General features: G+C 31.5%; 2 protein-coding genes across 2 annotated transcripts; one reads left to right on the top strand and one right to left on the bottom strand.

Moving 5' to 3' along the window:
* Positions 1-129: 129 nt before the first annotated feature.
* LOC129920009 (tuberin) lies at positions 130-26,909 on the bottom strand. Its single transcript, XM_056001160.1, has 18 exons — positions 26,701-26,909; positions 26,498-26,628; positions 26,283-26,441; positions 26,135-26,227; positions 19,402-19,538; positions 19,145-19,319; positions 8,859-9,068; positions 8,644-8,794; positions 7,860-8,581; positions 7,558-7,792; positions 3,678-4,112; positions 3,409-3,608; positions 3,126-3,352; positions 1,002-3,072; positions 804-944; positions 571-741; positions 417-512; positions 130-358 (listed from the first exon to the last, which is right to left on the bottom strand). The coding sequence occupies exons 1-18, from the start codon at positions 26,774-26,776 to the stop codon at positions 296-298; spliced, it is 5,493 nt and encodes a 1,830-aa protein (XP_055857135.1). The 5' UTR covers positions 26,777-26,909; the 3' UTR covers positions 130-295.
* Positions 12,357-13,537, top strand: LOC129919998 (ketohexokinase-like). The gene has a single exon (XM_056001148.1). The coding sequence runs from the start codon at positions 12,537-12,539 to the stop codon at positions 13,473-13,475; it is 939 nt and encodes a 312-aa protein (XP_055857123.1). The 5' UTR covers positions 12,357-12,536; the 3' UTR covers positions 13,476-13,537.
* Positions 26,910-27,127: the final 218 nt, after the last annotated feature.

Genomic DNA, 27,127 nt, shown 5'->3' with positions numbered 1-27,127 from the left:
CAATAATTTCTTATCGAATTTATAAAAGACAAAATATAGATTCTATTCAAATTTAATAACTATTATTATTTGTTTGAAATAACTTTGTTTTTTTTTGTTTACCTTCATTAAATATATGTTGTAAATATGATGTAACTTTATTGAGTTGAATAACTTTTTTTTTTTGTTAAATTAAAACATGCATGAATTTAATTTAATAATAATAATAATAATTAATTAAAAAATTATAAACATTGAAGCTAAAAACAAATTTAAAAAAAAATGTTAACAGCTTTTTTTGTTAGGAATCATCATCTCACCACCATGATGAGTGTTCATCCTTGCCAGCGTCACGTTTTTGTTTGGTTTCATTCAAAAGCTAAAAGTTAATACGAATTTAATAATAAAATTTTAAGAATTTATATTTTGAAACATACTTTTGTGCGAAGATTTTTAATCTTTCTAAGTCGTTCAAGCCAGTTGGATGCGTAGGGGTTTTTGGTCTTCATACTTTGATATACATGTGAAGCCAGCTAAAATTAAACTCCTTTAGTAATTAAAATACCTTTGTACCTTTTTTTTTAAACTTACATCAGCATGCAAAGCTAATTGACGAGCTAATAGCGGTGCACTTCGATCGGAAACAATTTTCGGTTCTGGATGGCAAACAAACTTTGCAATCTCATGACGAGCCTTAACAAACACACGATTCATGTTAAGCTCCAGAGGTTGAACAACAACACATGCATAATTAAATTGACCCTAAAAACAAAACTCGGTTTATTGTTGCTACCCAAATAAAGACAAATCAGGTTATAACTTACTTTGATGGTATTTAAATTATATTCCTCACCACTTTCATTGTACACAATACTAACATAATCATTGCCAATGTGTTTCTTTTTTTCATTGCAATTGGGATCATTTTCATGATTCGGCATTAGAGTTGCCACATGGAATGTTATCTAAAAAAAAAAGTAAACATTTAACTGCATCTTTACTAACATCTCTTTTCAACTTACTTGAACAACATCATCTTTCCAGATATAAGTAAAATTACCATCTGAACCATTTGTATCCATGTTCACAAAAAGATTATTCTCCTTGGCATCCTTAAGACTGACCAAAGTTCCAATACTTCTAAGAAACTCTACATACCTAACACTACCATAACGATTTCTAAGAATTCCTACTTCATTATTACACTGACCGGGTCCAACATAAAGAACACCAAATTTATGCGTTTCAAATGGTGGAATCAAATCTAACAAAGTAATGGTTGCCATATTGTCTGAACCAACTTTAAGTGGTGGATCGGATGATTGCAACTGACCATTGTGGAAAAGCTGTAGGAAGACAAAACTTGGACTGATTCCAAGTTTTGAATTCATTGATGCCTTTGCTGCTGCACCAAACGAAGGCAGCGCCAAAGGAGTTCGACTCTTTCCATTGACTTCTCGAACAACAGATATAGTTTTGGAACGTCCTCGTATCATATCCATATTATTGTTGCCATAATCACCCATACCTCCACCACCACCACCACCGACATTCGACGAAAATGAAGCAACCTTAATAGCGGCATTTTTAGCTAATAATCTTGGTGAAAGTGGAGCTGTCGATTGTTTCGAACTTGTGTTAACTTTTTGAACATCAAGTGGAATTTTAAGATTTGTCGCTGAAGCTGAACCGGTTACTGGGTTCGTAGACATTTGATTGGTAACATCATCGGCAGAGTGTTGTTTTGGCGGAAGACTTGGTTCCTTCCCTAATGTATTTGTTTCTTGTTTTTTCTTTCCTGCATTATCTTTCTCTTCATCTTTTAGCGAATCAGCTTGACTGGGTGGTGTTGAGCCGGCAATTTCTTCAGGAATAGCTTCACAACTAACTCGTATATCTTTCGTATAAGCCCCACCAACAACTACCTTCTTTTTAGCTGCTTCCTCTTGATCGGTCTGATTGAAATTTGTCGGTCCGGCGGGAATATTAAAATCTTTTCCAGTTGGTTTTCTTAAACTCGAGCTCATTTCGGGACTGGAATTGACTCTTCGAACTGGATTTCGAGCCCTACTGCGACCATCTTCAAAAGCAGCACCTTCTTCGTCCGCTTCGCCATCGCTTAAACTTCCCGAAGGATCTTTTCCGCGTTTAGAAGATTTGGGTATATCAATGGGACCACTGGTTGCTGAAATTGCTGATGTAACTTCTTCTTGTCGCTGCAAAGCACGAACTCTTGCAACAGCAAGTTTAGCAGCATCCAAACGACGTGGACGTTGCTCTTGATCAACAAATGGTTCACGAGGTGAGAGTGTTGGTGGCATCGGAGGTGCTGGTGACGATAGCAATTTAGCCTCTTCAACAAAATCTGGCCCAAAAACTCCACCATGCATTGTCGGTAAGAATAATGACGTCAAATCGCTAAGAGGCAAATCAGTGCCAAGGCAGTCATTGGCTATGGGATTTTGTATATGCATTATCCACGATATATTTCCAGTTGGACGTCGAACATAGATTTCAGCCCAACCAGTACACGATCGGGCACATGTTGGCTGCTGTGATGACATTGTTCCGCTACTTGCATGACTCAGTTGGTTCAATGAATTTCCTAGAGCTGAAGATTCGATACGATTTTCGGGCTCGGGATTTGAGCCGCGTCTAGATAGTGCTTCTAGAGATACAGAAGAACTATTTGATGTTTGTCTGTGAGTCTGGTGTTGTGACGAAGAAGATGTCGAAGTAGAAGTCAAATCTGTTGAGGTACCCGAATCTGTGCCACTACTGTATTGTAAACTTGCTTTGGTGTAGCGACGATTTAGTGGTTGGACATCGTTGGTTGATGTGTCCACAGTTGGCCCAGTGGTTGTAAGAATTTCCGGTGATATAGGACCTCCGGCAATAGAACTTGGAGTACCTGTTACTTCACTTTTAGCGTAGGGTGAATTACTTTTGTTCATTAATAATGAACAACGATCACACAAGCCATTCGATTTGGGTGCCGATGGACAACCGTTAGTTGTGATCGTTACAAGATTATGTCCGACTAACCAAGTCTGAGATGGTCCATCTTTAAGCATGCATTCAATTGCTGGTAATCTAGAATAAAACTAAACTATCAAAATCCGTTCCCTCATTGAAGTTGTGCTTACCTTTTTGGAAGTGTCGAACACGGAGAGAATGTATGCCTAGCTAAGAAATCTATAACGGTCTCAGCTAGTTCACCTTGAATACTCTTCAAATTGTCACTCATGTCGAAGGCACTGTCACGATTACGACTGACACGCTCTGTCAAGCTTGTACTTCGTTGGCGACTAGATGAATCTTCATTGCGGATAGTCATGTCTTTGATTGGAACATTGGCATCTGTTTGGAGACCCTGAAGAAAAAAATTCAATAAAAATGCTCGTCATTAGACAAGAAACTTTTACTTACCGATATAATATACATTACGAAATTTTTCCTCATATTCATTTTGCATTTCAACAACCATCCAGTCATGACATGATGAGCCAGCGAAACTGTATAATGGTCATAAGGATGCGGCTTGGTGTAACTGAGTGACACCGCAAACACGTACATATAGTGCATGGGAACAAAGTTAGCAAACAAGTCGTTGGGCAAACGACTAAGTACTATGGGGTACAACACAACAATATTAATATAAAGGAAACACAATCACACAATCAGGATCATAGCTTAACTTGAAAGAAATTCCAGCACCGGAATGGCAACACTAGCTGTGCGAGACATCTTGCTTATTTCTAAAAGAACTTCGGCTAGTTGACGGGAGAGAGTCTCGGGCATCTCGAGAATCATTATGGATAGTGTGTTGATGCAAATGTGTGCATTGGCATTTGAACGTATGACCACTTTGACAGCTTCGATCATGCGGAGTTTCAAATCGGATGATAGAAACTGATGATAGATTACTAGACTAGCAATTGCTGGAAGAATCAAAGCATTGCATTCGTCGAGAGATGGTTTGGCTGTGTGAAAACTTCGCGGTGGAGATTTTGGATCGGGGAGGACGTTGCATAGGGCTGAACCTAGGGCCTCCATGTCATTGCCTAAGATGAGAGCTTTGTTTTGAAGAATTTGTGGCAATTCCTTGACAACCAACTGGAATATATTGTAATCTATCTCGAGAGAAGAATTAAAATGTTTGTTTTTAATTGTTTATTTCGGGAGCGGGTCGAAATTCTGGATTCAAAATTCTGGTTTTTAAAGTACCTATGCTTTTTTAAAAATTCTGCTTTTTTTCTATTCTGTCTTTCAAAATTCTGTTTTTTGTTTTAAATTCTACTGGTCAAACATTTTGCCAGCATTTATATGTGCCCTTAATTATGAAAGTGGACTAAGTCACTCCTAAAAAAAAAACGATCAAATCTAACCTAAAAATAATTATTTAAGTAAAGTTTATTTGAAAGCGAAATTGCAGTAAATAAACTTTTTTAATGGTCCTTCAGTGATTTCAAAAAAGAAATACAATTAAATCGTTATTAGAAAATTATTATGTAAGTTTTTCTTCAAACAATGCAAAAAGTGACCTAGTTCACTTTCATAATCATGGGCACATATTTGAACAAAATAATTCTAGATAAATACTTTAATAAAGGTTTTTTTTTGTTTCTGTCGCAAATATTTTTTTAAATGCATAGACTGACTTTTTTCAAACTAACATCTATATGCTTTTATTAGAAATGCTGATGTATGATACAAAATATTCTTCTCTTATTCAATACCTATTCATCTTTATTTGATAATAATAATAAAATTTTTAATTGTTTTTCGAAAATATTTAATAATATGTAGTAGTACAGGTAAAATAGGTTTTTTAGGACCAATTACATAATTTACTGTCTCTTCGAAAAAAACCCTTTCATCTACCTAAATTGTTTTATAAAAACTCTTTATTCTTGCTTTCTATCCCAAATTCAACGTTTTTACCGAATTCCATTAGGGTGACCCAAATTTTTTGTTTTCACTAAAAATAAAAACCCATTAAACAATGGGTATAGACACTTTAGATTCTTATTTCTTATCTCAAAAGTAGCATAATTGCTGAATTTCAACAGGGTACCACTAATATTACTCCAGTATTACACACTCTTTCAATAAACCCATATTTTCTCTACACCATAGCCGTATTAAGGGGGGGGGGGGGTTTGGGTGTTTAACCTCCCCCGAAATTTTTTTTCAGAAAATCAAAAGATACCTATATTATAAACATATATAAGTCTAATATGTGCAGCACTAAATGATTTGTTTTTGTATTTTAGTGATTTGATTACCTATATGAAAATATCCTTTAAAATCACTACCAATTTTGCATCGTTGCAGAAGCTGTCGATGAAGTTTGCATAAAGGAAAACAAAAATTGCTTGGTCCATTACAAAGAGTTTTTATCTCTGACCATTTCCTTAAGCACTATGTTAACACCTTAAAATGCTCTTTTAAGAACCCTTTAAATACCACAAGTACTTATGCAGGGTTTTTGGTGCCGAGACTAAACTATGCTTTTTCAAAGGGTTTCGGTGGCCGAACTCGAATCCAAAGACGGACTTATTCGATCACATCTCGTTTTTGAGATATTCCCCTTAGAAAATCGAAAATACCGCTTTTTACCAGTTTTCAGGGTTATTTTTTAGCGTTTACTTATTTTTTTTTAATTGAATTTGTAACAGTTTCTAAAAGAATTAAGTTTTGTCTCTCTAAATCCGTTTAAATCTTTTAAATATCTATTTTTTTCCTCAAAAAATCATAACTTGAAATCAAAGTGTTTGGGACATCTCATATTTATTTGCTTTTAATAGCAAATAGGTATCGAAAAGTTCTGTACCAGTCGCTTTCAAATTTTGACACAATTCTTTTAGAAACTGTTACAAATTTAATTTAAAAAAAATAAGTAAACGCTAAAAAATAACTTTGAAAACTGGTAAAAATCAGCATTTTCGATTTTCTAACGGGAATATCTCCAAAACGTTATGTGATAGAATTTTTCTGACTTCAGATTCGAGCTCAGCCTATAGAAAAGTATACCCTGGTTTCTGTAACAAAAACCTTGTTGACCAGTGTAATTAGCTCATGTCAAACAACTTGGATTATTTAAAATTTTGGGTTTTAAGTATTGCTAATTTCATTTAGAACTCAATAGATAGAATGTACCTGTCAATTTTCTGCTACAAAATTTCAGTGCAAGAAAAAGTCCATTTTTCAATGTTTTATATATTAAATTGTACGAAATAATTTTTTTTTTTATAAAGCCTTAGAATGGTTAAAATTAGTTTCTTAAAAAAAAATTTATACCAACCAACTTATCACTCTTTGTACCTACAAAACTAGAGATGCCGCTGAATATTCGGCCATTTTTTTTTGTATTTTTTTGTATCGTAGAATAAATAAATAAATAAATTTTAAAATTCGTTTACCGTAAGCAGGGCTTTTTTAAACTTTTAACTACGAATTCCTCTCCTAAAAAATACTTAAAAAGGATATTGGCAAATTTTTCGCTTCTACACAGTTCAAATGACTATTTGATTTAGCGGGATTTAGAATCGACTGCAGTTACATATAGTTGATACAAAGTATTGTGATTTCTAAAAAAAAATGTTGTTTGGTCTGAGCTAACCCCCCCCCCCCCGAAATGAAATCCTAGCTACGGCTATGCTCTACACCTAAAGAAAATATCCTTTCACATGAAAAAAAATGTATAGATTTATTTTATTCGTAATTCCCATGGGAAAAATAACATTTTAATTAAATTTCGTAAGGGTTACTTTTATAGCATTGATTTATAGCGGATTATCCTTATTTCCCGAAAAAAACACCTTTTCATCTAAAATATTTTTATAGACTGCTTAGATTCTTGGTTGGTGTAATAATTTTGTACCAGTTTTTGTGGTATTAATTCCGAATTTCATCATTTCTTAAAAAAAAAAACACTCTTTCCCTCAAGATAATTTTGTAGACTTTTTATACACGAAACTTTTTCACCAAGTTTAAAAAATGAATTAAATGTATGTCAGCTGTTACTATACCTTTCTCACACATAACTAAGCCCATCAAAAAAACACCCTTTAACCAAAAATATTTTTAGAAATTTTATGAATCCTTTGTCCCTGATTTATCTAAAACCTTCATCCCGAATATGATCAATGGATCTTGTTTTTCACAAGGGTTTCGATAATATTTACCTGTTGAAGTCAAAAAACAAGCACCCTCGTTTTTAATCGGCAATAACTTTTTTTAGAGCAATTGTATTGACTTTATTAAAAACAAGTGTCATGTGATGATATATACGATTTTTATCACTATGTTTTTGACATTCACCCCTCCTCTCCTCCCTCTTGTCCGCGAATAAACATTCTTTCATCCAACTTTTTTATAGACTTTTTTATCCTTGGTTCTTATCCCAAAAGCAAACTTTTTGCCAAGTTTCATGAGTGTACCAATTTTTTTTTTATTTGTTGATTTTATGTAATATTTTACCTGTACTATTACCCTTTTTACATTTTTTGCAGAATTTTGAATAACAGAATTTTGAAAAGCAGAATTTTGACCCCGTTTATTTTTCAGACTCACCTTTATCCTCCGCAATGCATTTCACAATAATCTTGCATGCTCTGCGAATTGAGATTGTTGCGAAATTTACAGGCACATGCTCTTGACCAGCTTGGACTGAATGGCCGCTAACGCCATGTGGGAGATTAGATTCAATTCCGAGGTAGGGACTAAATCGTATGGTTCCACTTTCGTGATCAGGATAGCCAATGTGATAGGAAGCATTTGCTCGTGCTTTCAACATCCATGAAAATATCTTAAATAAAGGTCAAAAACAAGAAGTTGACTTTTTTTGAAAATTGATTTAGATACAATATTTTTACCTTACTCCTAACCAAACTAACATGTTCAAAAACTTTAGGTTTTTGATAATGCTGCTCGAGATGGCTCATTAAAATATTAAACACCTTTATAGCATGACTCGGTGGCAAATGATAGAGTTTGACTATAAAAATCCTTATCAACCCATCCACCACAGTGGAAACATCTTGAATTTCTCCCTCTGACTTGCAAACACTCTCATCCAAAGCGTACTGTTCAAATGGCCGATTCAATACCTTTTCCATGATATCAATCAATTCACCACATCTTTTTGTTTCACAATCGGTTGCAAATTGCACCAGAGCCTTGCATACAACAACTCTAATCATAAGATCTGGCTCACTGGCAATATTACCAAATTGAGGAATCACCACACGTTGGAGTATTTCTTCTTCGTAACTCGCCCGACTAGCGTCCATAATTTGCATCAACGAATGAATTGTTTTAACTCGAATATTTGTATTTGGAATACGATAGAATCGACAAACAAAGTCATTGAGGAGTGTCAACCATTCTGGTTTCGTCGCAGAGATCTTTTTGGATCGGTAGTCAATTAGATTGAGGACAGAGCTTTCGGGTCGACTTTCGGAAACACGTTCGATAAGATCATAAATTAGATCTTTATTGGCTAGTAGTTTGTCAGCATGCATTAGTTCTTCAATAACATCGATGGTTTCGTGGAAATTTTCTTGCAAAGTGAAATCTTTGCGTAGACCTTCTTTTTCTAAAATTAAAAAAGTATATATAAATTGTATTTACTTGAACTGTGTATGTGTCTTTACTTACCATAATAAATTATATTATCAGCAATTGCTGATAAGATTTCACAAATAATATCCCAAATTCTTTCGGGTAGATCCTCGCCGTATTTGGTTACGACTTTTCGAATGCTGAGAATTACTTCGTAGGTGACAATTAGTTTTTTACTTTCAAGTGCCTGTATTTTGATCCAAATAAGATGATAATTTTATTGGTTTTTAAACTTTACATTGCCAACTTACATGTAAAAAGCTCATCAAAACGGACGATGTTGTCGAGAAAATTGGTGAAAAGACCAAAGTATGAGTTGATCCAAATATACCCATGTTGATGTGGAAAACTGCTCCACGTAGTAGATTGGGATCATTGTAGTATGTTTTGTCATTTAGAATGTTGAACATTATGAGCAACGATGAGTAACCCAAATTTGTTCCAAGCAGTTTTTTCATATTCTAAAAATAATACAAATATTCAAGAAAAATTAAAAATAAATTAAATTAATTTCAGCTTGACCTTTTGAAAGACAATTTTTGGACGGAAATTGAGAGAAGCAAACAATTAATGGCCAAGGGAGAACCGTACAACTTGACTAAGATGACTAAGTCATGTGGAGATGGAGAGCATGGACAGCAACGTTCTAGCCCGAAAAGTTTTCCCACTCAGAGAGGAACCGTGGAGTAGAGAATGACAAATTGGCGTTCGTAACTAGAAGTTCGCATATAGAGTTGGCTTGGTCGCAACAATCTACATTCGATTGTAACTCCACTTTAAGGTTAAGATCATAAAGATCATAAAGTTAACTTGGTCTTCTTTTTTAAGAAAATGGTAGATTTGTTACTTTGGAAAAGTATAAAATCACAACTTTGTAGATCTTTCATTGATGTTGGATTATAAATTTAACCTACTTGGGATTTAAATTCAATACCGTGCCCTTCGATGAGTATGAAAATGACTGAAATTACATATTGTTTCGTAGCCTGGCTGTAAGATTCGCTTTTTAATTTTTACATGAGTGCTTTCCAATAACTTCACCTAGGCGTATACTTACTTTTTTTTATTGAAAGCTAATTTTTATTTGTTTTATGAATTTTGAAAAAAGGAAACTTAATTTTTTTAAAACCGATAAGTTTTATGGATCAAGATAATGCTGTTCCAAAGTAAAGAAGATGTCAAATGGACGTTGACAGTTTGTTTAAAAGAAGTTAAACACTGTCGGTCAATGGAATTATACTACACTTATACAAATTCAACCTTTTTATTTTCCTTTGAAGTTTTAACGGATTTTAATTTAGGTTCGCTCATTTTTTATTAACCCTAAGAGAGCTTACAATTAATGAATGATTTAATTTAAGATGCTGACACAAAAAAATCGAATAGGTACCAACAAAAAAATAATTAGTTTTTTCTCAAATTGGAGGCTTTTTGCCTTCGTTTCATATTTTTATTTTTGTTTTATTGTAGTTTTCTTTTTTTTTTTTTTCTTAAAAAATTGCTTTTATTAGGCTTTGCGATCTTTTTTCGATTTTAGACGTGCAGTTCCCGTAAAAAGTTTTAATAAATATGGTGGGTCGTAATTCGATTATCAACAGATGATATAGCTATGACGATAGCCTTGATCCATTTAAAACTTTAAATCGATAATCACTTTTTATTGGACTACATCGTTTTGGCGATTGCTTTATGTAAGTCAATAATCGTCAAGGATATATCGTCTAAACAGTTTTGATATTTTTACTGACTTCCAAAAAGGAAGAGGTATTCAATTCGTCTGTATTTTTTTTTTGTTTATGTTTGTTACCTCATAACTTTGGACTTGAAGTGAACCAATTTTGATAATTCTTTTTGTATTTGTATTTCTGGCTATAGAAACAATCAGAAAAACCATACAACCCAGTTTCAATCCATGGATGTCGGTTTTGTTTTTTTTTTTTATAAAAATTAGGAATTCATTTGAATCACCAATAACATTGCTAGTGCTAAATATTAAAAAAAAAAAAAAAAAATAGAGTTGAAATGTCTGCAAAGTGCCAAGGGACAATTTATTTTACTTGGTCATATTGAGGTATGTATTTCATTCCAGAGTTATAAAAAATCATTTTTTGATTACAAATTAAAAAAAAAAAGATCTATTGCAAAAAAAAAACAAAAAAATGCCTAAAAAAAATTTCACACCAAACATTTTCTGCATTAAAAAAATTTTAATTGCAAATAAAAAATATTTGAAACCAATAAAAAAATTTAATGCAAAATATTTTTTTTTTTAAATCGTAAGCTAATTCAAAATAAGCGAGTTTTTTGACAAATTCAATTAATTCTTACCTAGGTAAAAAGACTAAAGATATATTGAATCAGACATTATTTCAAATATTTTTTGAAGATTCTCAAACAACATTGAGGAGACTATAATGATAGATTTACGTGAAGGAAAAGCGGACTACCACTTTAACGATTCTGCTTTGTTGGTTAAGGAATGACCCTCCAGCTTTTTACTTGCTCTATAGGGCAAGTATTGGTTTCGTGTAGAAAAAAAATTCGAGGTTTTAATTAAAACCGACATTACGATTATAGAGAAGATCAAAAAAGTGATTTTCGACATGCCGTCCGTCGGTCTGTGCGTCTGTGCGTCTTTGCGTCCATCTGTACATCGAGCTAGGGCCTAAACGGATGGACGGATTTGCTTGAAACTTGGTACACATGATTTTTACGTAATTCCCTATACCCATTTTTTTTTTATTTTTTTAATATCTCCTTATTAACGCATATCTCGCATATAAATTTTTCGAGGTATTGTAATTTTATGGAAAACGGCTCTAACGATTTTGATTAAATGGTGTAGGTAATACTCTCATTGATTCTTACAAAACTGCGTTTTTAGTTTTTCTCAAAAAATGCGGAGAACGGAAATATGGCGTTGCCGTTTTTCAAAAATTAACATATTTTTTAAGTTCATATATTTCATCAAAGCATAAGTTAATTTTATTCAAAATTTACAGACATAATTTTGAAGTGTCAAAAATAAAAAAAAAAATTAAAAAAGTTTTTGAAAATTTTTTTTTTTTAAGTTTTTGAAAAAAAAATTTAATTTTAATTTTTTTAACTTCAATTTTTTTTTGTTGATTTTCTTTTCTCGACACTAAACAAAATCTTAAATTTCCAATAGCTATTTAAGATAACGATACTTTGAACTACAAGAGCAAGTACGTGCGACCCCAGTCGTGCAATTTATTTTTATTCTATTTCGATTGAAAGGTAAATTAATTAAGACCCTAGCTGTATGAATTAGTATAAAATATAAATTTTAGGTTTTAGAAAAAATTGTGAAAAAACAACGTTTTTGCCTATTTATAAAAAAGAAATCTACTATGAAATAATTTTTAAACTGATTAAAATTTTTGTTAAAAATATCTTTTTAATAAAATAATAAAAAGAATTGTTACGAAAATCTTAAAATCCTCATCCAAAAAAACAAAATCACGTTAAAAAGCTTCTCTATCACCCTATTACGAAACGCTACAAACTTAAAAAAAAAAAAAAAACAAAATAAACATAAACAAAACCCACAAAGTGTAAGCCAAATAAAATAACGAATTAAGCTTCAAAACAAATCACAAAAAAAATTACTGATTAGATTACCGGCCCAACAACTACTTCCCCCAAACCAGTATCATATCAAACTCTGTTGAATGTACAAAGACAAACGAACCAACACAAACACATGCTTGTACCAGACTCGTGCAACAACCACTGACAGTTCATATTAATTGAACATTTGTTCTCTTATTATATTAACAATAAGATCCAAATTCTTGATAGAGTTGTGCATAGCTTTGTACTTCGTGTACTGTGTGCTGATTAATTAATTTTCATTTGATTGACGAATTTTTTAATCCAAATTTTAAGATAAACGATCTTATCTTAAAATGATTGAGACTAATAATAATAACTCACGTCGCATTCTTTGCGTTGGAATGTGCGTACTTGATATTGTTCATGTTTGTAATAAATATCCAGAAGAAGACACTGATCGGAGGTGTCTCAAAGGTTATTGGCAACGAGGTGGAAATGCCTCAAACAACTGCACAGTTTTGAGGAATCTTAACACAGACTGTGAATTCCTGGGAATGTTGAGTGAATCTCCAGCTTTTGGATTTCTACACGATGATTGTCGAAAACGTGGAATTCGAATAGACAATTGTCCAATTACCGCCCAAGATCCACCATTTTCGTCAGTGCTACTAAGTCAAGAATCTGACTCTCGAACAATAATCCATTCCAATTCAAACTTTCCAATTCTAACATTCGAACATTTTAAGAAAATTAATCTTTCTGATTACAGTTGGATACATTTTGAAGGTCGAAATCCCGAAGAGACTTTACAAATGATCGATAAGATTCATGAATTTAATCGAAATCATGATGCCAATATAAAAATCTCAGTTGAATTGGAAAAACTTAAATTAGAACTCCTCGAATTAGCTAGTCAAAGTGACTATGTTTTTTTGGGAAAAGAATTGGCTTTATTTATGGGCTGGCAGAATGGCCGAGAAGCAGTAGAAAAAGTACAAAATTTGTTTCCAAATCGAAAGAGAGGTATAATTTGTACCTGGGGTTCGAAGGGTGCATATTGTTTGACTGAAACTGGTGACTTTCATCACATTGAACCTTGTCCACCGAGAGAAATTGTTGATGCATTAGGAGCTGGAGATACATTTTGTGCAGCTGTTATTTATGGATTAGATCGAATGAAGTTGACATTGGAAAAGGCTGTCGAGTTGGGTAATCGAGTTGCTGGCTTTAAGTTGGGTCATTGTGGGTATGATGATATAAGACAACTTGAACCTGAAAAGCTGTTTATGTAGAGTTTTGCTTGAATGTGAAAAATAAATTATACCAAATATTTTTAATTGTTTTAAACTAATTTTGTTTTCTTTTTTTGTTGTTTTTATTTTGTTTTAGTTGGCGGTAGATCAATAATGATAAAAAAAAATAAAGTCTTAATATTTATCAAATTAAATGTGGTGTTGCTAAATGTTTTATATGTAAAATGTTAAGAGAATTTACGTTTTCAGTTATTGAGAAGGTTATGGGTATGTTGGCGCGCTTATAAAATAGAATTACGAACTTGTTTTTAATATATTGTTTAAACTAAGTTACTCGAATTTGTTCTTATAAATTGCTTGGAAAGGTTTTGCAATATACCCATATTTGTTGAAGCTTTAATTTTAATTCAAGCAAATCACTTCTTAAATGCTTTCTAGTTCCAAAAGAAGTATGGCAAAATGAAAAATATTCGCTGTTAATTAAATACTTTATAAATAAAGTCAAAAACTAGCACGGATAAAAAAAAAATAAATAAAAATAAGTGTTAAAAATCTAGCCTCTGCTACTTATGGGCATTCCTGGTTCTGCTAGTACTTAGGTGATGAATTTATGAAAATACTACGCTAAAACTTTTTCCACTGAAATTCCGATATAATAGAACAAGAAACGTTCATACAGTCCGTAACAATAGGATATATTCAATCCTCACCCAAAGTTCACTTTTAAATCATTATTATTTTTGTATTTTCTTTATGAAAGTGAAGGTTATTGTTAAGAAGCAAAAAGGAGGACTGACATAAGTTAAACGCGATTTTTTTTAAGTTAACGGTGTTTTCTGAGATGATTTAGTTTAAAGTCAATAAATTGACCATTTTTTCTGTAACATCAGAAAAGCCTCACCGCATTCATTATAGCTAAAACGATAATTTTTTTCAAAGAAAAGAATTTTGTACTATTTTTTAAAGTTAAGCGTTAAGATTAATCGCTTTTAGCGCCCTTTATTGTTTTGAATAAACTCAAAAATACAACTTTTAAGGGCATCGTACTGTTAGATACACCCATTTAAATGAAGACGAATCATATTAGAATAAAACCACAAGCGGTTCTACATAAGGAACACTTATTCAGAACTAATAAAAAATAAGTAGCTTGAATATAAACTGTTTCAAAAATCAAAATCAAAAATTATTATTAATCGGAAAAAAGACGAATCAAGATGAACAATTGCACATATTAATAATTTTCAAATAAAATATTTCCGTCCTTTGGAATGCTGAAATGGACATACTTTACTGAAATGGACTTTTTAATTTAATGTCATTTCTTACAGTACAGAAATTTTAATACAGGTTACCCTGGAGGCCACCAACTGAACTCTCTTCTCTTGCATACTGCTTCCTGCATTTACTAACTGTACATGCTAGTCTATTCCACAAACTTATCGTTACATTCAAGGCTTCAAGAGCAAGTTTCATAATAAAGTAGTTTCAATCAAAAGTGTTTTAACTACGTTTTTATGTATTAGATGTGTGATGTGTATGGTAAATGATTTGTAAGGGTTCAAAATCATTGTACGACTAAATTAAAGCCCGTTCCAATATGGTTTTCTAAGATGAGGCTTTTACTTTTCAGTTAATAAAACCAAAACGTATTAACCCTTTGCTTCCTAGTGGTTTCAGCATGAAACCACCTATTAATTACTTTGATAGTTTTTTTTTTTTACTAAAAAATGGACTTCTCCTTTTGTACTCTCAGCTCAAAACATTCCTTATACAATGTTATTACTAGTACAATCATTATTTTTTCATTTTAGTGTGTAATTAGAAAATATGAAAACTTTTTTCAAAATATTTGTATTTTTTGCCGGGAGCAAAGGGTTAATTGATAAAACGAGTTTTTGGCCCATAGCAATAGATCTTTTTTATGGTTATGGTTAAAAAATATTATTAATGATGTTTTCGTTTGATAAAAAAATCAATTTATTTTTTGATCTACATAAATCTGTCAAAAAACAATTTTTGATCTGTTCAACTACAATTAAGTAGTCGCAACAACATTTTTTTGGCAGATTTAGTTAAAAAAATAAATTGATTTTTTTACCAAACGAAAACACCATAAGACTGAAAACATTGTGATTTTGATTAACAAAAGCCATATGAAAAACTGAGACTCAATACAAATTCTGAATAGAAAAACATACGTCGACTTAGGGTGTAAAATAGCTAACAGCACTTTTACAGTCTTAATAGAAATTTTTTGAATTCAAAATAATATAATTTTAGTCTTTAGACTCCATACTACTAAATGTTTTAATCAATTTTAGAAATAATTTGTATGTTGAGTTAGTAGGTGGCAGTTAGAAGGTTTCCACTCTGAGCCGACGATATTCTATTAATGTCAAAACATCAACGAAGCTAGTTTCGATTGCAACTGTCACGCGTAGTGCAGGAAGACATTACATTAATTGAGGTTATCAAGAAGAGAGCGAACTTAAACAACTTCGTTTCCTTTATTGGAGACCAGCTAGGACCCGTTTCGGCTGTAGAGGCTTGTTTGGCAAAGGTCATAATTTCACTTTTGAAAATACGGCATTAGGAAAAAAAACATTCTTTTAAGAATAAGATTCGAAAAATAGAAAATAGAAACTAATAACAAGTTTCAGAGGTTTGTCAAAATTACGGGGGGTCATTCCGTAACTCGATTATCACCAAACAATATGGTTTTGTTTGTGTTTTGACAATAACTAAATATGTATATTCCTGCATGAATTTATAAACAAAATTAACCTTTTTTATGAATCTTATTAATTTTAAAGAAATTGTATAAATAAGCAAAAATTTGTTTTTTAAGATGAAAGAACTATGTAAAAAAAATCTAAATCTGATTTCTTTATATTCCGAAATCAAATATATTATTTTACTACTAACTGCAACTTTTTCAATTATTTTGGCCAGATACAACTTTATTTTTCTCTTCATTAAACCAATGACATAGTACTTTATCAAGCACCACAAAGTATGTAATGATAACAGATGAGATGATAGCGATTGAGTTAAGGAGAGCAAAGGTGATAAATAATCATTATGAAAATTACGGAATGAGTACCCAGATTATTTCGAATTCCGCAATTTATATTGCTATAAAATTCCATGATATGGATTTATCTTCTACCAAAATAGATGTGTTTGAGTTGAGACAAATTTTTTGGAATATAAAAAAATCAAAACAAATATAGGAATTATTAAGGACAGCAAAAAATAGGATAGAGAAAATTGTATTGGTTGCTCAATTATGGCAGTAGAATATCTTTAAAACCCCATTCATAAAAAACGCAAAAAAAAAATCATTAACATAAAGTTTGTGTGAATTTTTCTAAGAAATTAAATTATTTAAAAAAATAAGAAAGATAATAAAACTTTTTATCTTTATTCATAAATCTTCCTTTTAACAAAAATAAAAATAAATATATTTCAAGTGTAAAAGAATTAATTGTTTTTTTTTGGCAAAATTTTAATTTATAAAAGATAATTTGTTTGTCAATTAACATCAAAGTAAATTAAACTCATCGGATAATTCTATTACTGATAATGATAACACTTTTTGGTTGGGCGTGTTAACAAAAAAAAAAAAAAAGTAAAACAATCGAAAAAAGAAATGATAAATCAAATCAATTTTCGATAAAGCAGTAAGTTTTTTTGGGCAACCGGATGACTATGAGTTATAAATTATTATTTGTACAATAAACTTTTAGTTAAGACTACGACCATCGAACGAAGAAGACATTAATAAAAATTTTACTGTCGACAAAGTGAATATAGTTGGATTTAAATTAAAAATGAATTTACAAAACATTGGTCTGTGTTTTCTACTTGTTTCTGGATTTACTGCAATTAATGGATTTAAAGTAAAAAAAAAAATGATAAAACAAAAATCATTGATTAATAATAATTTTATTTTAACCTTTAGCTCTGGCTACCTCATTGGTTTTCAAAATCAATAAAAATCGAAAACAGTAGCAATTCATGTTCGGATCCCGCAGGAGTATTTTTGGCAATCGAAGGTAGTTGCCATAACTACAACTTATGCATAAATGGAGAACTGAATCGTTTTAGCTGCCCTAGAGGAATGTATTTTGATGCTAAAGTAGGATATTGTAAAATAGATACAGAAAATAAATGTATTTTATCAACTACAACTGAAAAACCAGAAGATACAACTACTGAAAATGTAGAAACAACAACAGAAAATGTAGAAACAACTACAGAATCACAAATTTGCTCAGCAGAAAATGATGGACATTTTCTTCCAGCAAATGAATGTTATTCATTTTATTTTTGCACTCAAGGACAAGCTGTTTTATTAAATTGTCCATCTGGACAAATGTTTTCTGGTAAATTGGAATATTGCATTGCTGATACAGAAGGAATATGCCGTGATCTAGAATCAACAGCAACAACTGAAGTATCTTCTGATACAACAGAAGAATTTAGTACAGCGGAAACAATCACAGAACCTACAGAAGAGAATAGTTCTACAGTGGAATCAAGTAGTGAAACTACAGAAGTACCTGAATCAACAACAGAAGATTTGACTTCCACTACAGATTCAGTAACAGAGGATTCGACAACTGAAGAAAATACAACGACTGAAGAACCAATAACAGAATCGCAACCATCAACAGAAGAATCAACACCGACAGAAGAAACAACAACTTCAGAAGAGCCAACGACGACAGAGGAACCAGTTACAGGAGATGATCATTCAGAAACCACAGAAGAATCTGCAGAAACCGAAGAACCATCAACAGAATCCTCTTCAGTTTCGACAGATGAATCAACAATATCTACTGAAGAAACCGAAACACCCACAGAAGCAACTGAGGGACCCACTGAAGAAACAGAAGGTCCCACAGAAGAACCGGAAACACCCACAGTAGAAACAGAGGCTCCTACTGAAGAAACTGAGGCTCCTACAGAAGCAACAGAAGAAACAGAAGGACCAACGGAAGCACCAGAAGCAACGGAAACACCCACAGTAGAAACAGAGGCTCCTACTGAAGAAACTGAGGCTCCCACAGAAGCAACAGAAGAAACAGAAGGACCAACGGAAGCACCAGAAGCAACGGAAACTCCCTCAGAAGAAACAGAGGGTCCCACTGAAGAAACAGAGGCTCCCACAGAAGCAACAGAAGAAACAGAAGGACCAACGGAAGCACCAGAAACTCCCACAGAAGTAACGGAAAGGCCCACAGAAGAAACAGAAGCACCTACGAAAGAAACGGAAACTCCCACAGAAGAAACAGAGAGCCCCACTGAAGAAACAGAGGGTCCCACAGAAGCAACAGACACTCCCACAGAAGAAACAGAAGCACCTACGGAAGAAACAGAAACTCCAACGGAAGCACCAGAAACTCCTACAGAAGAAACAGAGAGCCCCACTGAAGAAACAGATGGTCCCACAGAAGAACCATCTACAAATGATCCAGAAACTACAACAAAAACTAGTAATGTCTGTGAAGGTGTAACTGTGGGTGCTGTTCCACACGAAGATTGTGACAAATATTATTTGTGTAATCAAGAAGTACCAACAGTACAAGTTTGTCCAGAGGGTGAATATTTCGACAAAGAAATAAAAGAATGCATAAAAGATGTTGATAAGGTTTGTTTGGATCCTGGACATTAAAATCAGTATTTTTTTTTGTACTTACCTTCCAAGATGTTTGACAATATGGAATATGATTAACTGTACGGCATAGAGTCATTACACATAGCGCCAATGTTTCATTAGGAAATATTGTGTAGCATAAAACTAATTCGAGAATATTTAAACATTGTAATCCAATAGCATCGTCTGATACGGTACAGCTTAACTGACAAGCATTTCTGTAAATAAATTAAATTATTTTAAGTAATAAAAAAAATAGAAATGTTGTACATAAAATGAGAAGGTGTTTTCTTGACTTACTGAACAATTCCAACAACAATTTCATTATCTAAATGAGCAGCATTGAATTTTATTAGATTAACCAACATATCGAGATACTGGCAGAGTAAAAGACCATTGGCAATTTGTGGAAGCCATTGGAGCATGAATTTTCCAATCTGAAAATGGATTTAAAATCATTATAAAATTTGATATCATTCTACTTCTTCAGTTTATTATTTATCAGTCATTTACGTATTTTAAGAGTTTAGGAGTTTAGTTCCTTGAAACTTGACAACTATCTTCCTAATTTATCTTTAAAAACAAAAACCATAAAATCAATTACTTTTATTTGATAATAATTTTCCGTGATTAGTTAAAATGCTAACTCAACATCGTAATAGTTATTTTTGTTATATTCATAATTCCGATTCTTATATTTTTTTTTTAAACAAAGATTAAATGATAGTTATCAATTTTATTTTTTCAATGGAATTGATTGATTGATTGATTTGAAAAATTCCACGAATATTTGCTTAGTTAAATGTTATTTTTAAAAATGTAACAATCAAAAAGGTGACGGTGACCAAATTCAAATATATAATATACTAGCTAGGTTCATAGGCAAAATTTGCCAGACATTGAGTTTCTTTATTTCGTTTTGTATAGTTGCCGAGGAGTTAAAAATGGAAAATTATGGTATGTAATTTTATCTAAGTCTAATGGGTTGTATCTTGACAACCCTTCTATAACAACGCAAGATAAGTTTTAAAGCGGCTCTTTTTACAATTTTTTTTTACTTGCTTAATTGATAAAAAATTTCATTGAAAAAAAGAGCTCATATGGTTCGCTTAAATAGCTTATATTTTGGGCTTATATTTTGAACACCTACTGGATAAGCATCTGCACAGCATGTAAATTGGGTTCGCATTTCTTTTAAGAAACAGGTAAGAATGCACTGTCTAAAAAACGGCTGAAAAAGACGCTGAGCCAGGTGATTTCTAAGAGAGGAAATCAAAATTTTTTTTAAGGGCCAAAATTAAAGGTGTCTGCCATATCACCAAAAGAACTTCCGATAGGAATAACTGTCAAACTAGTGAGTTTGTAGAACTTTTTTCAGTATACTTTGGTAAATCATCATGCTTCATGCAGAGAATTACACCAACCCAGTGTTTACAAATGGAAGACTTTTTTTTAATCGCGCTCTGTTCTTTAAACTATAGAGGACATTATCGCCCATGTGAGCAATACTGTCGATCGATTCATGACCAAATTAACTCCTTGGAAAATATTCATCCGACTTCAGCCCGTATTGTCAGTACGCAAGAAGTCATCACCGATGTTAACGTGAATGTGACAGAAGACCTGAAATTATCGATCCGACACCGTTCTCAGTAACTCGGTCTTTGATTCTTTAATTCCTCATGTCATGGTAGATTATTTGAATGACACACATGGTAACAACAATTAGGCGCAACATACAGCGCGAGAAACAATATCATTTTGTTGAGCCAAGAGCGACCCAATCATCTTCAGAAATTTACTTTTGAACTGACTGACTACCTTTTTTTTGACAAACCAAGAACGATTTATTGAAGCTCATAAAATCAAAATAGTGGTCATTGAATTCGTTTCGTTTTATTTAAAAAAAAAAGTTCTATGCCTCTAAATAAAAAGAAAAACTCTATAGAATCGCTTAGTAGTTTTGACTTTCTTTAAATTACTAAAAAGAATTCAACGAAAATTTTTATAAAATCCATAAAATTCTACGCGACTCTTACTATAAGCAAATACGTGCCATCATAATCTTTCTTACTCACTCGATTAGAAGCCTCCGAATTTTATTCATAAAGAAAAAAAATCAAAACTTTGTAGAAGAAGAATTGTATTGACTCGTAGGTATTTTTAAGAAAAAATTGGGAATTTCAAATTCTGCCAGGAGTTTGCAATTCTTTATTTGAGTGAACACACACATTAAATCAAGGAAATGGTTTAAGGAACTGTTCACTCGAATTATTGGTAAAATTGAAAAATAAACAGTGTCTTAATAGGAGAGGCGCGGAGAACCTCGTCGAAAGGTTCGATAATCTTTGTGCTTTTATAAGAGACAGGAAAGAACCTCGGATATTTCTTTCAAGTGAAGCAAAGCTAACGAAAAATATAGCAGTGGAAAATGTTCATTTCAAAGTGCTTCAGAATACTGTCAAAATTTGTGAGGATTTTCGTCATCTTCCGAAAGAAGCTTTTTTTGGCCTTTGTTAATGAACTTTTGAGAAACGAGTCTTTTGAGCATTTATACTTAAAGCGGATAATTTAAGGACGGTTCCACCCATATTTGAGTGTCGCAGCTCTTGAATAACACCAGTAATCGGGGTTGAAATTAATTTCAGAGGGAAAAAGTTGAACAAATTATTAGCACTTTTGCTGCTAGGATAAATGGTATATGAAAGGGGATAGATAAATTGCCCACAAACAAATTGGAGAAAAGGAGGTGTGTGGGCGAAAAAGTGGGGTAGGCGTCAAAAATCGCAGTTATTTACGATTTCTTTCAAAAGTACACCTCTTATCGAAAAAAGTTAAACAGAAATGTTGTAGATAAAAAAAAGAGCTACTACTTTTACTCAAACAAGTTTTTTATAAAACCTCAAAAATATTGAGAAAAATGCAAAGATACAATTTTTTGTTATTTTATTTTTATCCTTTTCAAAAATGGTTGAATTTTAACAAAACCTGATTAAAAAATATTTTGTTATAATGTTTTACCTATTTCAAGTATTTTTTTTAGCTAAATAAATTTAATTTGAAAAAATAGACTATTTTTCAATAAAAAAAGTTACCGAAAAAATTTTTTGATTTTTTAAGTTTGGAATGCCGTTATTTAGATTAAAAGCTTTTATTTAAGACTATGTAGAAAAACTATACTTTTATTTTAGAAAACATTACCTAATAAAAATTGAAAAAAAAAAACAAAAAAAAAAACATTTTTAAGATTGATTTTTCCTTGATAATACTATCATTTATTGACCAGAAAGATTTTCCATAGATTTTTTAATGGTCTTTGACCTTCTAAATTTAATTGGCTTAATACAATGATGTAGCTGTGGATGTAGCTTGTAGTCCTGTCAAAATTTTCCTGAGGGAAACCGTACAAAAGTAGGTTTCAGGTTGAGAATTCTTCAACTTGTGCTATAAGCTACAACCAAAACTACACCATTGTATTCAGGGGAAAAATACTAGTTTTGTGATGTTGTGATTGTGATTGCAAAAACACCCGCATTCAGTTGGCCTCAGAAATGGAACAATACAAAACCCTGAGGCTTGCCGCCCAACACTCGGATCACAACTGTGAATCAGATGCGGGGGATTATGTTCCCTTCGACATGAAGATCATAACAGTGCCGAATAGAAAAAAGAAGAAGAATTGATATCCTAGGAAATTAGGAGGTCGACTCCTAAGTAAAAGTGGAAACCCGGAATCACGTTCAACATTAAATAAAATGAAAAAAAGAACTTATTTTTAAAGTTTTCCGCAAACAGCCTCCTGCGATTGTCTCTAAAAGGCGTCTTAAATTAGCTGAAAGACCTCTCTACTTGAGCAGAAACCAGTTAACCCAATTTAAAACTGTCGAAGTTATTCACTTCAATGTTTTCGTAAAGTTTGGAGTTGATGTCGCCATTAATTACATAATTTATTTGTTCAACTAATTTTAGTTCCTGATTGATGTTGAAAACAGTAGTGAATTTTCAATTATTCATTTTCGTTGATATTCCTTAAAAAGGGGAATATACTTGCCCAATCGTTGGAAAAAATAAGATTTAAAAATAAAAGTAAATTATGTACATTAACAGTATCTCAAAACTACCTGATTTTACAAGCTCTCGAAAGTTTGGGTTTCAAGGTCGAACAAAATTTAAAAATTTATTTTAATGCTTGAGAAAAATTGTATTATATTTCAATTTAAAAAAGTAAAGTTCCTACTCAATGTTCCAATACTTTCTTTTTCACATTAGTGTTCAGTTCAACCAAATTTGTTTTCTTAAGATTATGTTACAGCCATATTTTAAAGCTATTATGGTATAATAGCAATTTAGATTTTTTGATTTAAAAAAGCAATATACTTGAAAAAAAGCATACAAAACAAACAAAATTGCCAAACATAGACAAAAAAGGCACTGATAAGTAAAAAGGCAAAAAAGGCACTAACTAGTAAACAGGGGCGTACACACCATTGGGGCAAGCGGGGCGGTGCACTATGGGACCAAACGATGTAAATCATCTCAAAATTCCATAACTTTTTTGTTTCTTAATATTTTTGTTTGAAATTTGGCACAAATATACTACAATGTATATGCTTCAACATGGAATAAAAATCAGAACTAAAAAAATGATGTATGTATTTATTATAACATTTTCAAAAACAGAAATTATGAAAAAAAGCTCAAATTCATCAATTAATGGCTTAATTCATATACAAAATTATATTTTAAGTCGTTGTAATTTGTGTTAAATATAAGTGAAGTTATCCTATATATATATATACAAATATATTGATAAGAAAGCAAAAATTAAAAGATTATTAATTCAAAAGAAGCATACGAATTTATTTTATAAGTAAGAAAAGAAAGAAAAAATGTGAAAGGGATAAGTATCCAAAAACGTAGAGACTAAATTAACCACTTTCTTAATAAAACCAAAATTATTGTGTATTTTATAAAACTTAAACAAAAAAAAAAAGGGATGAAGAGGAAAAAAGTATTAAAACGAAATAGAATATGAAAATAATTTATATTTTATATAGAGAAGGCTTTTTAAATAAAACAAAAGCTTGAGATAAGAATTAAATTAGCGTAAAAAAATAATAATTTGAAAAAATGGGATGAAATTAAATAATATCAAATCTGCAAATCTGCAGATTTTGATTTGCGGCAGAAAATGGGACTTGAAATCCGTTCAGATGGTCAAGCTTGTTGGGAATTCCCTTTATAGGGGATCCCAAAAGTAATAATTTAAAATACATATCTCAAATTCTTACCATTTTCGATTAAATGCACTTCTTGTGAAATTTCGAAAAATTCCTACTTTGAAACAGTATTTTACTTTCCCTGTTCATAATTGATTGTTGTTTTCACAAACGTTCACGGAAACATTGGTAAATAAGAACCAATTATTTAATCAAAACATTATTTATTTTGTTCGCCATATCGCTACAAATTAGTTAGCAGTTTTAATGAAACTCAATTTCTTACTTTTATTTTAGAGCAACACCCTAAAAAATAAATTGTACATTTTGAAACTGGTTTATCATTTTTATAATTTGCCTAGTTATCAATGTTTTCAAAAAAAGTATACAAAATTCGGAAATTGAAGTTAGGATGAAAGATACTATAATTTGAATTCAAAAAAACAAGGTTTTTCAGAGTAAAAAAAACAATAAAAAACATAGGCTTTTGTTTAAACTAATTTGTAGCGAAATAATTTTTTTTTATTTGTCAATTGCTCTTAATTGTCAATTATTGTTTTAGGGACATATTTGTAAAAAAACAAAAATAAATTATGAACAGCGGAAGCAAAATACTGTTTTAAAATAGGAATTTTTCGAAATTTCACAAGAAGTGCATTTAATCGAAAACCGTAAATATTTGGGATAAACAAGTTACCAAATTTTAAGAGCCCTTTAAATAGCCTATCAGAATATTTCATTTGATTTATTAATTTTGAGACACCCTGTAGATGACAGTAAAAAAAAGATTTGCAAACATTTTTGGAAAATTTTTATTTTATACATTTTTGACCGTAAATCAAAATGGCGCAAATATGCGCAAAATTTTATTTTTATTCCTTAATTTTGAGTAAAATGAGATTCTCAATTCATTCATAACACGACATTGGCAGTCGTCGGCAAAGGAGAAATCTACAATTGAAAATTAAAGTTGTCCAAATTACTTCCCATTAATTGTTATTTTTTCTAAGCAATCAATTTAAAGTACATTCAAAAACAAATAACGGATTTATGAAGTAGAGATTCTAACCTTTTTATTGATGTACAACACTTAGAAGGTTTCTTCACAAACTTCTAAGAAAACTAAGTTTAAAATGTTATATAAAATTGGACGAAAAACAATTAAAATTGAAATGTAAGGTTCGAGACTCATTTTAAGTACTTTTATCCAAAATATATTAAAAACGATGTATGCTATCATAATGACGTACATTTCTTTTATGTTAAACAATCATTACTTTTTTGAAATGATCACATTTGTTAAAACCAATTTTGAAGACTGAAGACAGTGCAGAGAGTTCGATACTTATAAAAGTAGCAAAGCAAAAAGATAATATATTTTACATGATTCACTTCGAACACAAGAGAGACAAATTTTATTCTTTAGTGTAATGCACAATGAATTGGTAGTCAGCCATATAATAATATTTAATTAAAAAAAAAAAATACATATTACCTCCTGCTAGTAAAAAAGGCAAAATTAAAAACATATAATTGGAATTAGGGGGACATGAATCGTATTTGTATAAAGTCTATACTTTTTTAGGAAAATCCTTTAAGGCCCAATTTATTCACTCTCCATTATTTTTAAAGGCTCCATTAAAAATTATAAAACTGTCAAATCGCATACAAATTTTAAAATTTCCCTTTTTTAATGGCGACTTTAAATTTAATGGAGTGTGAATAAATTGGACCTAAGTGCTGATGACTGTAAAAAAAAACTAAAGGCATAGATACTCTGTTCAAACGCTGAAATTATAATAAACTGTTATTACCTTCTCCTCAAAATGAGTGATGTCCTTGCCATTTTCAGTCAATGCAATAAGTAATTCGAGACGATGTTTCAAATCTTCAGGAACTTCATGATTCTGAAATAAAATTAAAATTATTCTATTGACTTCGTTTTATTAAACCAAAACTCACTTGAATAACAAGAAAGAAATGCTCTCGCATAAGAGTCAACTTCCTATACTGAGTCTGAATAAGAATCTTGTAGAAAGTCAATGTTGTCTGACGATGTTCTGTCGATTTATTATCCACTATAAGATCCTTGGTAAGATCCCAGAGTTTAGTAACAGATGACTGAAAGAATAGAAACTTCTTAACAACACCAACTTTTTCAATATTAGACTTTTTACCTCATCTAAATTCTCTGAACGTAAATCTTCACCTAATTCTTTGAGAGTTTTACATCTTTGAGCTACAGGAGTTTCTGGACGCAACTCAGATTCCAGAGCTGGTCTTAAATCACGTTCTTCTCTTGCATTTCCTTTCAAATTAAGATTGTTATTAAAAAAAAGTTAAAAACCTTTGTTAATAGAAATAAAAAATATAGATTTACCACCGGTACTTCGACCAACCGAACGAAAAAATTGACGAACTTTATTAAGACGATTGTCTTTGTCTTTTGAACTCATATTGATGTCCTATTCGTCGGTATGATTTTAATTTTATATTTTAAATTAATAAATTGGAAAATTTTTGCAATTATTCTTATTTGAGAAAAACAAAATTTTTGTATGTTCTTTGAAAAATGTCTTTTATTTTTTACAGTTGTCAAAATTTTTGTGTGTTTTTGACAGTAGAAGAGGGAAATTTTACATATGTTAAAAATTTCCCTAAATATGGAAGATGAGTCAATTAAGGTTAAAACAGAATGAGGCAGTGAATGGGAGGCACCGACCACTGATAGTGTTTTTATACATTTAAGGGAAGGTCCACACCAACAACGAATGACAAAAAAAAACGCTTCCAACAGTTTTTTTTTG

This window comes from Episyrphus balteatus, chromosome 4, assembly GCF_945859705.1.
Source record: "Episyrphus balteatus chromosome 4, idEpiBalt1.1, whole genome shotgun sequence".
Lineage (NCBI taxonomy): Eukaryota > Metazoa > Arthropoda > Insecta > Diptera > Syrphidae > Episyrphus > Episyrphus balteatus.
The sequence above is the reverse complement of the archived record's forward strand: the minus strand, read 5'-3'. Positions and strand labels throughout refer to the sequence as shown.